The sequence below is a fragment of the Ambystoma mexicanum genome, chromosome 9 (assembly GCF_040938575.1).
Source record: "Ambystoma mexicanum isolate Mex_15411 chromosome 9, UKY_AmexF1_1, whole genome shotgun sequence".
Lineage (NCBI taxonomy): Eukaryota > Metazoa > Chordata > Amphibia > Caudata > Ambystomatidae > Ambystoma > Ambystoma mexicanum.
This window is the reverse complement of record NC_090931.1, coordinates 991,337,373-991,353,710: the sequence shown is the minus strand read 5'-3', so window position 1 is coordinate 991,353,710 and position 16,338 is coordinate 991,337,373. Positions and strand designations below refer to the sequence as shown.

The following is a 16,338-nucleotide window of genomic DNA, read 5'->3' as shown; positions in this document are numbered from 1 at the left end:
GCCTCCCTCTGTGTCGGGCAGCTCCAGCTGCCCGTGACAGGGAAGCAGACAACTTCTCCAGGCTTGGCTTCCATGCACGCTGTATCCATCAGCCTCTGAACTGCGTTCCGTACTCTGCTCACCTCCGGTGTCCCAAACAGTGTCACAACAAGTCGGATGCAGTGGAAGGCTCAGTCTCTCTCGCCGCTTGCTCAGTTGTGTTCATTTTAAATGTCCCAGGTCTTACTTAGCAGTTTCCAATGACTAGAACGCAGCGGCGGCTTGCCGTGTTTGGTCATCCTCATTACTCCATCCCTCTTCCTTGTCTCAGTACTAGAAAAGGGGGAAGATGAATAATGTTGTCAGCTAGAAAAGCCTGAGAATTCAGTATCTGCTTTACAATAAGCCACAGAGGAGTGTAGTATACGTCCTTGGGCTTTACTAGGAGTTACCACTGAAGGGTTATTTAAGTCTAGTATACTCTTGCCTCCCTGGAGTGTGTCTTCCCCTACATGGTCCTCCCGCAGACCGCCACCCCCAGGGTCAGAGTCAGGTAGCTTCTGCCTTACCATGGCCATATAGGAGAAGATTACCTGTAGAGAATCAGTGATGATGTTGCTAAATCCGTCACAAGACCCATATGCCAGAGAGATCGAAAAAAAAGATTGGAAGAGCAGGAGCTAAAGCAGCTAGTTAGCTAGTTGGTGTTGGGCTTCATCCAGAAAGCAGAAGCTGCGATGAGGAACGAGGAGCCAGCACCTCCGATGCAGTACTTCGAACTTTCACATAAAATGCAGAACGTAGATTACTGACCATTATATAAGGTCCATTATTCTTTAAATTTCTGCCTGTTATGCCCTTCTACTCCTTTATATAAACCCCCAAACACAAAGAGGTAACATTTGTATGGCATCAGTTGGCCTGAGATGATGCAACTCATGGTAAACTGTTCGTGTCAAGCTAAGCAGCTCTTCAAAATAGCTATCAGCTCCCAGCAATTTCGATCTCTGTTGTGGACTAGGCCTCAATGCCTTACCTATGCATATCCCATTGTCTTTTACCATTTTAATACAAGAAAATCAGTGATAGCAAGATATTAATATGAAACAATTAAGGCAGGGAATTTAAAAAATGTCACATATGACACACTATTTCACATGGAGTTGAACAGTCCTATCGGTAATCTGCTGCTAGCACTGGCGGGTTACCGTCGAACTCGTAATGAGGGCCAATATCCTTTGATGAGTTTCGTGAGTCGGCTCATGTAAATGTTGAAAAGTAGTGGTGTGATGGATGAGCCTTGTATGCAGACTAGCATCAATCAGCCTAAAGGACAAGGACCAGGTTCGAAAATGTTATTTTATGAGAATTACCCTCTAATTACAGACTTTGCTCAAATTAATACATATTGAAATGCCTTATAGCGGGAAGAGAGCTTTCATACAGTGCTTACATCATGCTTATGGTAACGAGACTGAACATATTAGGCAGTATAGAATGATTTCCAAGATGTTAGTGGCAATCCTTCAGTCCATAATGTCTTGTTTGTTGTCTTGGGTTTAAAATGGAAGAATATCATTCTGTAGACTATAGCTGGTGTTGCTGCAAGTGTGAATAATGAACTGATTTTATTGTTTTAATAAACCAAGTGTGATGGTCAGTGGGACTTTTTAACCCTTTTCAAATCCACCAATGTTCTTTTTTTATTTTCTGGAGAGTTCCTTCCAAACACTCAAATTGCAAAAAGATAACTGTGGGCCTCATTACAAGTCCGGCGGTAACCCAGCCGATGCTGCCGGCAGGTTGCCGCCGGGTTTGCAATATTTTCCGGCGCCTGGCTTGCCGGAAACACCAGGGGATTACGACCCCAGTGTTCCTGGAAGTTAGGCACCGGAAAATCGTTAATCCCCATTCCCATTGAGTCCCATAGTACTCAATGGGAATGGGGATGACGGAAGCACCGGCACTGTTAATAACGGTCAGTGCTTAAAGTGGGCCGGGGCCTGCCGGGGCCAGGCCCCGGCAGACTCCAAAAAGTGGGACTGAGCCAGGGCCCTGCCGGGGCCCCCGTCCTACAGCAACATTGGTGGGAATCGCAGGATGCATTATCCCGTCGCGGCCGCAGCCGCGACAGGAGAGGCGCCTGCAATGAAGTCAGGCAAGCTGACAGAAGTGGCAGCCAGCCACAGCGACGCTGTGACTGGCTGCCACTTCCGTCAGTCATAGTAACTGCAACTGGTGACCCCTCGCGCGAGAGGTCACCTGAGGCAGTTACTGTCCCTTTGTTTCACCAGGTCGCCAAGGCGTCTTTAACCCTCGGTGAACCTGGGGATTCCTCGACATATTTCGAGGTTTATAAAAGATGGCTTGAAAACTAGTCAAGCCATCTTTTATAAATGTACAAATATGTTACATATTTCTATGTTTAGAAAAGATGGCTTTCAAGTACACAAACCATAGTAAGGTACGCACACAAATATATAACATTTATATATATTTGTGTGCATACCCTACGGTTTGCGTACTTTTTAGGCCACGCCCCTCCCACAAGCCACGCCCCCAAATAGGTGCCCCCCTCGATTTCTTACCCCACTTAAAGCCCTGATAACGGTGGCAGTGCTTCGTGAAAGTCTGTGGGTGTCCGCCGTCCCGCCCGCAGACTCAGAGTGTGCCGGTCCATCACCAACGGTGCCGGTAGACTTAACAGCACCGTTGTTACCGGACCGGCTCACTACTTATGAGGCCCTTTGTGGACACACTTGCATCTGCTAGCAGATTTGTGCAAAATGCCTTCTTGGCTTAAATATAAAAGTTGGATTTTTGGTAACTTCTGATTTGTCTAATCTCTGCTTTTTCTTCATGTGCATGCCAGGGTGTCATACGTGGGGAACTGTGGGACCTAGAACCACATTTACCAATGTGAGGTGGCACAGGGATAGCAATGCCTTGCCCTGTGTCGACCCCTTAAATTTGTGACTGACAATAGTTCCGGAAACAGTGCTACATAAAACCATTTTCCCTAGGATGGTTCATATAACTGCCTTTTGAATTATCGAGAAGTGGGCTTCTATTACTTTGGACTGGTAGTTGAAAAACACCGGCTGCAGCGGAATGGGGGTATTTAACCGATTTTTTCCTTGAAATTTATGAAAAAAGTTCCAAGTAAAATGTAATGAACATTTTGTATTGTAAAATATAAAAAGGCCTTCATCCACTGCCTTACAAGATGTACTCATGTGTTTTCCCTTCAGAACAGCACTTCTCTGCTTTGTACAAATGGTTAAATGAATTACTTCTACAAAAGGAACATATTTAGGAATTGTAATGAGTTTTGGACGGCTTTTTAAATAAAAAAGGTAACCATATACTTCCAAAGTGTCCTACAATTGCAAAATGTTATTCTTTTTGGTAAAATCTCTTTAATAAACATTGAAAAGAAACTCACCATTTTATAAAGAAAATAAAAAAGACAGTTTTCCAGGGGAAAATCCTATTGAAAAATGCTTTGTGAATCAGGGCCATTGTCTGGCATGTCAGCAACACAGTGTGAGCCATGCAAGGGGAGGTGGAGGAACAGGACACGTGGATGACGGGCAAAAAGTGTAATGAAAAATCTAAGTAGTGAGCAAGGGTTGCAGAAGTATGTGGTGAAGTGGAGGTGCAGGTTGGGGGTCAAGCAGGAAAAAGGTGTATTAAAAAAACAAAGGGCGTACTATTAAAAATGTCAAAAGGGTGGAAAGCATGTGGGGCAGGATTTGTGAGGGGCAGGAGGTGGAGTCTAGGGGGACTCCTCTATTAGAAATGGCATGGAACATTCTGTTTTAGAAAGAAACATACATTTTATTTGGATTTCTGAATTTCAGAAAAATTTAAAAATATCCAATATTTTTTAATTCCGTTGTAAAATGAAAATAAAGGCTGGGGGGGGGGGTACAATGTGTTTATTGACAACAGTAATAAGAAATAAGGACATCAGGAAATGACCTATACAGGGAGAGCATACGAGAGCAGAGTGGACCACAGGAAGAGCAGGAATATGTTACTGGGTGACGAGTTAAGGGAAACTGACAGCAGTAAGGAATGGCAGCAACAGCTAGAAATAAAGATGGCACCATTTCCCAACTGCTTAATGAAAACATATGTGTCCATTTTCATGGGGTGCTTGCTGCATTTCTTCGATGCTTTGCAAAGCACCACCCTTGCAATATTAATTTGAATCTGATGCACGAATGCTCATGGTCGATAGAATGTATGTTGAACTTTGCATACCGATTAGATCCAGGATCCAGAAAGTAACCAATACTGAAGGAAAAGATAGCGGTTACCCGAGTCTGAAAAGAAAGTTTGAAAAATGTGCAGAAATGTGTTTGTTGTCATTGATCCACATGTGTTACTGTACCTGAATCTTACATATAACCATGTTAACGTTCACAATGATCACTTCATACATTTTATCTAGAACCATTAGCAGACTTCAATCTGGCATGCTCTGCAGTATATTACATTGAACATCATTTAAGAATGTCCTGCCCTCATGACTTATTACTTTAATCTTTAAACGCTTAGCTAAAGAAAACGAGCAATTATTTTAAGTCAAGACAATTATCCTGTGGATTTCGATGTGCAGTCAGTAAATCCATTAATTGCCAACAAAAATGTTGGAATCAGGGATGTCATCATATGTCAGTTCAAACTACATTGCAAAGCTAAGGTGCCTAGCAAAAGCATCTGAAATGAAAGCACTTTTTGTTGTAGATGTCATCAAAACTAGTTTCCCAAAAATTGCTCTTCTGTGTAACATTTTAGCATACCTTGCAATTGCGTGAATCCTGTAACTAAGCATCACTATGCATTTTGATCACATATCGATCATTGACTAAGGCATCTAACTGCACACAAACTGCCCTTTCCATAGAGCAGTCTATAAATGCACGAGTTTGGCATTTGGTGGATGGCAGCTGTGGGTGGGGAGTCAAGGGTCTTTGGCACCAATATATTTGCGTTTGTCTCACTAGCTTTTGGACACAGCTATGGGATCTTGTACCTATCACATATGCCCCCCCCCCCACACACATAGATATGTCATATGCTGCATCCATGAAAAAATGCACAGGGTATTTTAGAACTTTTCTACAAGATACTCATGTTAAAGGGTCCCAAATGTGTCATTGCCAGTCTAATCTCTAGTTTAATATTACTACCCCTACATGGTGGCTGGCCATTCATGATGGATCACAAAGTCCCCTTTGCAACCTTAACTGCCTCTGATCGACAATTATGTTCTCACCCATAACAGTGGCCACAACACTGGGACTCAGGTCTATAGTCTCCACTTGGAGGCCAAGGACTGTACATGTATGGAATCGGACCTTCCTACTAAGCCACCTTTACAGATTTGATAAACCAGATTGGGTAGAGGGAGAAATATTTCCTACTATGGCATTGGTTCTCAGTGTTCTCAATCAAGACCATTCATAAGCCCCATCAGATATATCCCGAAGAGTCTGGAAGTGATTCAATTCATTGTGTGTGATATACTTCAAAATTACTCAATCACTAAAACACGTCTCCAATATGAATGCAGACCTGTCAGTGCATAGATTTCCACATATAACAGACCTGGAGTAGTTAAAGCAGTTCAAAATGTGTAAGGGACACATGGTGATTATTTATATAGACCATTCCTGATTATTTCAAAGAATTAAGAAAAACTGTATATATATGGAAAATCCATTTGATACCTTTAAGCATTTGTTTTAGCAGTACTGGACAAACCATGTCACATACAAGTTCTACTATTAGAGAGCATATATCAGTAATCTCTCTGGGTGGCAATGCTATGAAAACCGAAAAAACTAATTCATGCATCCGACTTCAGGAGACAATGTGGAAAAGGGTCCCAGCTACATTTCCGATTTCACAAACTACAACATCATGATATCTAGCTGCAAACTACACACACACTTTGATACTAGTATACATTCTTGTTTGCAAAAGAAGTGGTATTCACAAATGTATATCCATTAAAATGAACATAGGAATTGATGAAATGTAGTGTTTGGATGATGACCTCGTCCAGGCCAATCAGCTCCTATTAGGCAACCGATTCTTGATTATAAGACTTTGTCTTCAATAATTAAATTAATGTATATCAAAAATATATTCCTTATCACTCGCCTGCACCTTTATTCCTCAATGTGTCTGGTACAACTGAAGTACAGCAGAAGTACAAACAGCACTTTTGGTTGTATTTTGGGTTTTACTTTGCTAAATCTTCAGCCAGATATGTCCCATATTTACTTCATATAAACACATTTCCATGAAAGCGGATACATGGCATGCTGTTATTCCACACAAACTGCCATTTTATTTTAGGAACACTTGGCACGTGAAGTGTGTACATTGTGCTATGAATCACATAAAACCATTTTCCCAGAGATACCCATTGTGCAAGCCCATTATCCCCTTGATTGTACCCAGAACCTTTCCCAAAGTACAAAATGTCTAATCGTGCTGATGGAGGCGACCAGGCACATCCTGTTTCAGTCCAACTCTGTATCTCTCCCGGTCTCTCCTTCTGTTCTAGTGCACTCTTGCTGTCCCAATGTCATGAATGACCTGACCCAACTACCAAGGATTAGAACAGATGCATTATTCAAAGGGCATAGAAGTGGCCCTCCATTAAGCAAATCTCCTGCAATGTCCTACCTCCTCCGCTATCAACATTGGAGACACTTAACTCCCTGCCTTTACTTTGCATATCTCTACTATAGCTCATACCTGCCATATTTAGCTTCTCATGGTTGATACAATTCATCCTTTCCGTACCTTTCCAGCTAAGAAGGCCCTCATTCTCACCCCCGTCCTCTTCCGTCTTGACTATTGTTAATTTCATCCCTTTGATCTTCCTATCTACACTCTTGCTCCACCCCCAATATGTCTTAAATTCAGCTGTTTGTCTCTCATTTCAGCATCCTCTGCATTTTTCGGATTCCCCATGCTCTTTCCTCATTTCACCGGCTCCCCTCACAGACCACCTCCAACTTTGTTTACTTTGTATCATCAGGTGTGTCCATGCTTTGCTCCTCCTACCTGTGCTCACTTAGCTCGTTCTACTCCCCTGCTTCCGCTTTCATTATTCTTGGCAATTTCTTCTTTCTGATTCTCCCCCTCCAAGTACACATTCCTTTTTTTTCTTCTCCTTCTCTGTCTCAGCCCCTGAATAGAGGCTATTGCAACCTTTCCTCGCTGAATAGTGTCTTCTCTTGTTGTGTTCCATTCCCACATAAAACCTCTACTCAGTTGTTCCCTGTTGCCACTATGACCTAGCATGTCATTTGAATGCACTATCAACATTTGTAACTGAAATGTCAGTGGTTACTCTGTATAAGCAAAAAGGTGAAAAAAGTGGGATGTAATGTATGGGTCTGATAGGGAATTCAAGCCATTCTCAGTTATCAATTCCAGCAGTGACCACATGGGACAGATTAGATGAAGAAGAGGGCGGTGCTTTATGATCAAGAACAAAGTTTCGGAACAGATCCCAGGGAAAATATGTATATCTCTATTTGTGAGAGTCTATATATTTTCTCTGTATCAAACATGATATCAAGTAAATCGTAATACAAACCCCATGTATGGTTCTCACCGTATGCAACTTGATCGATAGTGTCTAATGTATGTGACCTGATAGATGGTTGCCAATTTATGAGACCCTACATTTAAGAAGAATGGACATGTTTTCTGAATGTGCTTGCCTAGAAAGTTAAAAGTCTACTGGGATTGTGTTGGATGTTTCAAATATTATCTTTATGAGTTGCGCACTGGCCACGTCTGTAAAAGCAATCTACATTTGAATGAGTTCATACTAAAGTTTGATCAACACAATAATTCAAATAATTTTTACATTTCAAGTTCCAAATCAATGAAGAGCAAAATAAAATAAAATCAATATCGTATCAATAATTGGAACACTATCTTCTCCCGTACAAGCACAACTCCCCTAAATAGAACACATGTGTGTGGGGTCTTCTTTTCTTGTTAATAGGTTTGAAAACATGAGTCTGCATGTCCAGCCGCATTGTTCTCATTCCCTGATATCAGTTCCCAACAATGCTAAACAGAAACCCCGGCTTTGGACACTTCTGAGTTCATTCACTGCTATCATCCGACCAGCCGAAATCACCGAACCCAACAGCCATGTTGATTTTCTTCCCTGTCCTGACGGAGGTGGTTTTGGTGGAATTCTGCTTGGCTTGCATGTTTATCTGCATCCCCGAATGCAGCACCGGGCCTGCCACATTCATGGAGAAGATACCGCCAAAGCCTTTCATCATGGCCTGAAGACTTTGGTTCATGCCATCTACCTCCCCGTTACTGGTGGTTGTGATCTGACAAGACATCTCAGCACTTTTTGACTCCTCGGTTTTAGATTCAAAGAAACACTTCCGAGAGATTCTTGCAGCAACAGGAAAGAAAAGCTATTCAGAGAGGAGGAAAGGACAGAGGCACAAAGGATAGTTAGAATCAATGCCAATAAAAGGATAGACAACATAGGATGAGTTCCCATCAAACCAAAGGTCAATTGGTTAGAGATATAACACATGAAAGTTAAGATTGTATGAAACACCGAAGCAAAGCCAGGAGTTTGCAAACACTGTAGAGGAAATAAGTAACTGAACCAAAATCAGCATGGGCTTCATCATGAACGGACAGCATCAATTTATGGGAGACCTTTGATATTCAAATTAATCAAAGTATCTTAACAAAAGTTATGCCATTCCCAAGAGGTGGGAGATAGATGCAGAAAGAGAGGTTTTCCTGTGGTCATTTAGTACTACTGATAAATGTGTTTAAGGTTTTAAAAAAGATAACTCTATTCCTCTACAGTGCTTTTTATTTTGTTTGAAGTCAAAACTCTTAAAAGCCATGCCCATGCACAAATTGCTCTTGCCACTCAGTCAACATATCAAGCTTAGACATCCAGTGGCCAATTGCCTGTCTTCTTAGTGTTTGAAGAATTGAACCTATTTCAAATCTCTCAACATATTTCTTTCCATTTCCCACCCAGTGATGGTTTTAATTTTCATGCGCCCTCAATTAGGGGAAATGTATTTGTTTACATGCTCAAATAAGATACATGTTCGCATTGTCTATTAGAAGTTATCTTCTTTTAAGGGACTGCTCCCTAACTGCTCCCTAAGTGCTCCATCTGATTGCAGTAGTCATGATTGATGGGAAATAGTTAAAAAAAATATCTACAAGGCACAGCTAATGGTTTGTAATAATTTTCTTGCTCCTATAGTAACAAACTAATACTGCCAGCTTGACTGTAACCATGTGGCATATTAATCAATTTGACATTGGAAGAAAAGGAAAAAATCTATTTCCACAATTTAACATTTTCAATATTTGATACAATGCTCTTTTTCCAGAAGATAACTAGAGAAAATGTAAAAATCAGATGATATGCTATGGCCATCCTCAGGGTCAGGCATTTTAAAGGTGATGGATCCAGCAGCTGCAATGGCCACTCTCTACTGAATTCCTGCACAGAGTTGAGGCAGAAGGTCTGTCGCTTGGAGCAACACCACACTGTGGCCCTGCGACACCTTAATCAGAATTACGAGCAGATACTGGCAGCCAAGACTTGCTTTTCGGTGATGCCCACAGCTTTAGTGAGGCACTCCTGAATATTTGTTGTTGTGATGTGTACAGAGGGTCTTGTCAAAGCATACTTATACTGAAGTAATACGTAATTCTGAAAAATAGACCCTAGCGACCAACTTTATGAAGTCTGCCCTATTGGGATTTCCTGGTTGAAAGCTGTTACCGAGAAGAGAGATTCCAATCATGGAAGGGTAATAGCTATTCTGTAGGACATCAGTTTCCCGCCTGTGTTTTGTAAGTTACTGAAAAAGGATGCTAAATGTCTTCACCTAAACGTTCCTTTTCCTAAATGCACCCCGCTTCCACCTCCAAACCCAGAGAAGGTCTGTAGGGCCTAGTTTTCTTTTAAAATATGCATTCAAATAATAATTAATTCCATTTTATAACACTGTAAATATCAGGTGTTATAATAGCCAAACTCAATTGTACTCATTTTGTCGAACACTCACCATAGATATTTGAACCTGTGACCTTAGGTTTACAGTGGGCTTTGCACAAAAGGCACACTAGGTCCCTGAGCCATGTCATTGATTCTCTTTTTCAGACGCTCTTGCTCAATCTGATTTGGTATTTGTTTGCCATTGAGCAACAAAGCAGGAAGCCAACATTGAATTTTGATAAATGAAATGAACCCCATACCTTGCTTCTCCTCACAAATGAATCTCCATATTTATATTGATTTGAAGATATTTTCACAAAATTATAGTCAATTGAGTGAATAAAATAATTTGGAAATTAGTCAGGCAAGAACAACCAGGGCTATGTTCCACAAGGTAATCTAGCACAATGAACTTCTCCAACATATACAATAGATGCAGACATTAAATTAAATAATCTTTAGAATTTTAAAGTTTTGATGAATCTAAGGTATTCATCCTTTCTCCCTAAAGGGGAGTCAAACCCGTTGAGGCTAGGGAGGTGAGCCAGGTCAGCAAAACCCTCCCAAGGGGCTTGGGGAAAACTGGACCTCACTGGGAGCGACTCCCCTTCAGAGGACAAGGACTCCCATTCCTATAAGAAATACTGTGTCTGCCTACATGGGAGTAAAAGAGACTGATGTTATATCCGTTGACAGAAACTCAAAACATTCTTACATTACTTTCGCACCCTTGGCTTGAGGTAATGCTGAACTCCCCAGAAATACAACATCTGATGAGAAAACACATGCCACCTCGAAGTACGGCAGCGAGAATAAAGGAACAACCAATCATGAATGGAGAATAAGAATCCCTACGCCGGGGAAATCCTCTGACGACCCAACGTCCTGGAGGGGCAGAGCCGTGCTGCCCCACAGAGCTATCAGTGGCGTGGAGAGATCAAGGTGCAGAAGAGAGCCGCTAGGATGCAGGCATCGAGAAGCGCAATTTTGCAGAGGCGAAACAGGAGAAAGCCCATCATACCTGGTGGCGTGACCACGCTGCATCAGTGGTGGCCTCCAGGCCAGCGAACAAGTGCCGAAACCTGAGTGACGGAGCAACGAATCCTCCATTCTCAATGCGAGAACGGAAGAAAGCACTGAAGCGGAATAAGGAAGTCAAACGCTTACTTGACAGAGATGCTGAGGAGAGCAAGGGACAGCAACGTCCCCTCAGAGACTCCACCAAGCTTGAGCACACCGGAAGGTAGTGCAGATACCAGGGCTGCCCAGGGAGGAGGGAGGGGAGTCGAACAGAACACAAAAGGGGAAAGAAAAGCCAGTGGTGTAAAACCACATACGGATCAGTCAGACAGCCAGAGAGAGAATATCCTAGACGGTTACGGGAGCCCTAGAAACCTGAGTATTGGACACTGGCAGAGGCCCAAGAGACAGCCCCAATAGCAAAGAAAGTCAGAGGGCCAAGAGGGGTCTGGAGAGCACTATAGAGATAAGTGGAATGTTGCAACCTATAAGTAAAAGGGAATCTAGTGGATTTAGTCAGCCAAACCAAGAGCAGGATCAAGGGGAACTGGGAGACTTCCTTTGTATAAAATCAGAACACAAAAGAGGGCGTCCCAACTGGTGGAGACGGATTAAGGCAATCATTCCTCCATTTAAAGAACGCAAGACATTTGGTTTCTTTAAAGTCTTGAATTTCCTTGAGAAGCCCAAAGAAAGACTGGGGAACTTTTCTTTGATGAACAATCAAGAACAAAAGTTGGGATTGTGACACAGAGTCAGGAAAAAATCCTGAGACACCCGATTAAAACAGGCATAAAGAAGCCTAAGTAGAGGGCATGGTGCTCTGGGTTATAGTTACTGTTTTCTTAAAGTGGTAGGGCCAGGTAGTTAATAAGTTCTGAACTGAGGGTTATTTTATTTTGACTAAAGATGAGCACCCTTTAGTTGATAGGAAGGGAAATCCCTCTTAGCAATAGAGACAGATATGAATTTTTCTTTTAAGTTAACTTAAAGCCCTTGAAGTGATGTCTTTGAGTCCGTCTCATTCTTCTGGTGCGCCGCAAAGTATAAATGCCGAAAAATGCAAACAACACTGAACTTTTCTTTGGGTGTTATGAGCAAGATGGTCTTTCGAACGGAATTCATCAAGACCACCCAATGATGGTGCAAGAATTCCAGAGTGAGAATAGCAGTAAATTGAATTGTTTCATAATACACAGGTCGTCTTAAGTCCCATGACAAGATGGATGGTTACTAATTGACTGGCGCACGAAGGCTTCTCAGTAAGTTACAACCCATGCAATGTTTGTGAACTTACAACAAAGAGCAGGGGGTGGAACATAACCTTCACTTCTGCATCCCCCTGCAGCTTGGTGCTGCAAATCCAACTCCATCTCCATCTCGACCTGGATTGGATTTTCATACTGGTGGTAGTGCTAGACTCTGCATATATTCTTTTTTTTTTGTTGCCCCTGGAAAAAAACAGGTGAACTCCATAGGGATTCATATTAATGATGCCCACCATACATGTACATAGCAGGCGTCATTCACAGTTGTGTTTCGGGACCAATGTAAATAGCATAGAAAGTTGGAACTGCTTGGATTTCTCAGATTGACTTGAAGCTATTCCCAAAAACAATCAAAATTGCACAGAGAAGGCTGCGGACAAACAAAGGTGTTAGCAAACCTCTCAGTAAAATGTGAAACAACGCTGTATCTAATTAGTTGGAGGAGGGAGAGATTAAATCATCTCCGAAGGTTGTTTGGGGAAGGGCAGTGGTTACAGGGTGAGGAGAAGCCATCCGATATGTAAAGCAACCCATAGAATTGATATGGATTTGCTCCTCTGGAGCTTCTCTCCCCTCCTCAATGCTACTGAGGATGACAGAATCAGAGAAACATGAGGGTGTTGAACATGTAGGCCGGCAATCAGGCCGTGCAACATAGGAAACACAACTAACACTGTCTTTTTGCATCAGAGCCAGTGAGAGACCTATAAGCCGGGCCCGCTCCATTTTGATAGTAGAGTAAGCCGGGCCCGCTCAATTTCGATAGTGAAGTTGGCAGACAGCTCATACTTAAGCACAAGCACTCATTTCAGATCCGGGAGGGCTGTAGAGCCAGGACAACCGTGAGCCCATACACTGGGAGAACTGCAGAGATGATGGAGAAGACCAAGGAGCCTGCTTGTAGAGCCACAGAGGCATTCAGTCCTTCCTGAACGGCAAAATGGGGGCAGGATGCATTAATCCCTCGACCCATGTTCTTCATGTTTATTAAGCAAATAATTGGCAGGGCAATGACAGGAATTCACAAGGCATGAGCATAGTGATCAGCAGCGGGAAAAGCCATGGCAGGGAGTTGAAACAAGGGCGCTCTGAAAGATCTGGTATCCAACAGCTAGCAAGGAAAGGACCAAAGTCTCTAGGAATGTTGGGACAATTAGGATTAGGTGGATAGTATAAAAAGAGACAGAAGAAAGCAGACATTTTAGAAACTAAGACGGAAATCCAGCTAGTTGGTGCAGGTGGCGGGAGAATGAGAGAAAGAAGCAAGCAGTTTACTGAGCACTGCAGCGCAGTCCCTTCCAACACACAAGTATGAAGGAAAGCACATTGCCAAGGATCCTGCTAAGTGATTTAGCACAGATCCCTGCAAGGACCAGGGAAGCCAAAAGGAGAGATGAGCTCATTGTAAGCCTCCTGGGTGCCATAGCCAACAGCCTGGCTGAGGCCAGGGACCCAGAAAGGAAGGCGAATAACTGGAACCTATTGATATTATATGTTATGATAGTTTATTTATATAGCCCCTATACACAATGTGTTTCAAAGCGCTTCAAGGCAAGGACGGGAACAAGGGAAAATAAAATGACATTCTTACAGGCCATGAACAGTAAGGATGTGAAATTAACTATCTTACTCGGCCTGACGACATTTCAGATAGTGCAAGAGCTAAGACATTGATGAGGAAGGGAGGGGGAGAGTGGGAAGGAAATGGAAACAGACAGGCGACTACCGTACTAGGCCTGACGACATTTCTGGTAGAGCCGGTGAAAAACAAGAGGTGAGGGAGAGGGGTGTAGAAAGGTAGGGAAGGAACAAAAAAAGCGACTATCATACTAGACCTGACGACATTTCCAATAGTGCTGGAGGTGGTTGGGGAGGAAAAAAACAGTAAGGGGAGAGGGAGGAGACAGACGAGGTTGCTATCATACTAGGTCCAGGGACAATTCTGATAGAGTAAGTGCATATAAGAAAGTAAGGGGAGGAGATAGGAAAAGGGTGAAGGGAGAGGAGGAGAGAACTGAGAGTAAGCAGTTAAAAGAGGTAAGAAGCAAGAGGGGAGAGTGAATACAATTGCAGAAGTCAGTAGTAACACATAATGTTGCAAGCCAGGATACAAGATGAAGATGGGAACAGCATGATTCAGGGCCACCATAAGTACAAGATGCAAAGGAAGTCCAGCATGAGAGCTGAGAAAGGGTGACACACCAGGAATTAATGAAGTCCATAAAAGTCAAATCCAGCATTGTCCACAAGACGGTGATGGTGAAACCAGAATTGCAGCGTCATGCCCAGGAACGACCCTCCGCCAGTGTGTCAGAACAACTCGAGTCTGAAAAGCACTGAGGAGGGGGGTGGCGGGTGGCCTAGGAAGGCAACCACTGGACAGAGGGTCATAATATCTGAGCCAAGACGCAACCTGAGGTGAAGTCGAGAAAGCGGTTAGGTGTGCTATAAACAGTGTGAGACTGTTCATGGCCTGAATATAGCCTGCAGGCAGATTTATTCCAGGAACTGTGTGTTTGGAGCCTGGACTTGGACTATGATACAAGATACTCTGAGATTAGGTCCTCTGACCTGTTTTATTGCTATTAGCCCACTGTTTCTGAAAAGATATTTCTGAGAATACAGAAAAAACTAAAATCCTAGGGGTCTGGATCATGGTATTTCCAAAACCCCTTCCCCTACATTATATATGTGTGTGGGGACAAAAGGCATCGGTTGAATGAGGTAATCGCCCAACCATTAAGAGAAATGGGGGGAAAAAATAAGCTACCCAAATTCACAGAAACTGGATCTGAAAAGGACTTGATGGTTAATAAACACACTTATTATACACCCATCCCAAAGCTGTTAGAGAAAGGTATCCTTCTTGAGTTCAGTTCCACTCTTATATTCATCCAGTCATTTTCCTGATAACAATAAAGGCGGAAACATGTATTGCTTGTGTTGTGTTCTATTGTTCGCGATTGTGACAGTTGCAAGATAGAGAAGCCCCTTACTTTGAGAATGATTTACAATATCTATGTAAATCCCAGTCGAGGACATAAGATCGAAAAAGATATCAAGTAATGTATGCAAAACAACTGGAATATTAGGTATGGGCTGTTTGAAAACAATATTATAATGTTCTGAAAAGAACCAGTGAAGGAAAGACAAATAAAAGAACACTCTATTGCTTTTAAAAGTATCTCGGCTGTCTATTAACAAAGATTAACACTCAACGTAAATATTGCAATAGAGCCAAAATGCAGACCTTCAGATTACTAGGCATACAGATATGCTATGATGCAACTCAGCAATTCAAAGCTCGCCAAAAAGAATTAGATAACGAAATGATGATAAACCTAAACTTGGTGACATACACATATTCCTAAAAGGCAGACTGCTCTGTTTAAAATTAACGTGGATCCCGCACATCATTTTCATTCCCCAAACTACCATTTTAAATACCCCAAAATTACTTTAAAAACAACCCACAACAAAACTAATTAAAAGTATATGGAACAACAAAGATTGTTGCATGACATGGGATAACTTAACATAAAGAGTAAGTGGCGGACTGGGCTTACCAAGCTTAATAGACCGCCCTTGGACATGCTTGACTAGATATATTACTGACAAATATGGGATTAGGGAACACCTATTTTCTAAAATATGTCTTTTAGACACTAACATTTAGAGCCACAAAAGGCTAGTACAAATCTTGATGGTTTAACAATAGGCTCTGCCAGTTGGATGTTTGCAGTACTGCAAAGTATTTTACTTGAAAAATCTTCTATTTGAACAATCTTTTTTGCACCATCAAAACCACAATTTTGTTCTACTCATAGGGTCTGCTCTTTACAGCCTAACGTCATGAAAGTTACTCTTCTACATGCTTCTTATTCAGTTGTTATTGTAAAGATAGTATGACTATTGATATATCCGAAAGCTGAAGCTGAGTTGCGGAAACAATGGTTAAAAAAGCAGAGCCTGTGTGCAAGGTGTAACAGAGTTGCTATTGTAATTAACGTTTCCATACTCTAT

General features: G+C 42.2%; 1 protein-coding gene across 4 annotated transcripts in view; it reads right to left on the bottom strand.

The window, feature by feature from the left end:
- MAP3K20 (mitogen-activated protein kinase kinase kinase 20) overlaps positions 1 to 16,338 on the bottom strand; it is a 1,515,864-nt gene that overhangs the window by 509,928 nt on the left and 989,598 nt on the right. The window contains exon 12 of one of the 4 annotated variants that reach the window (XM_069616232.1): positions 6,142 to 8,459. The exons of the other annotated variants lie outside the window; for them this stretch is intronic. Coding sequence (XP_069472333.1) covers positions 8,130 to 8,459 — 330 coding nt within the window. The 3' untranslated portion in view covers positions 6,142 to 8,129. Of the gene's footprint in view, positions 1 to 6,141; positions 8,460 to 16,338 lie in introns of those variants that run through there. 4 annotated transcript variants of the gene reach the window in all.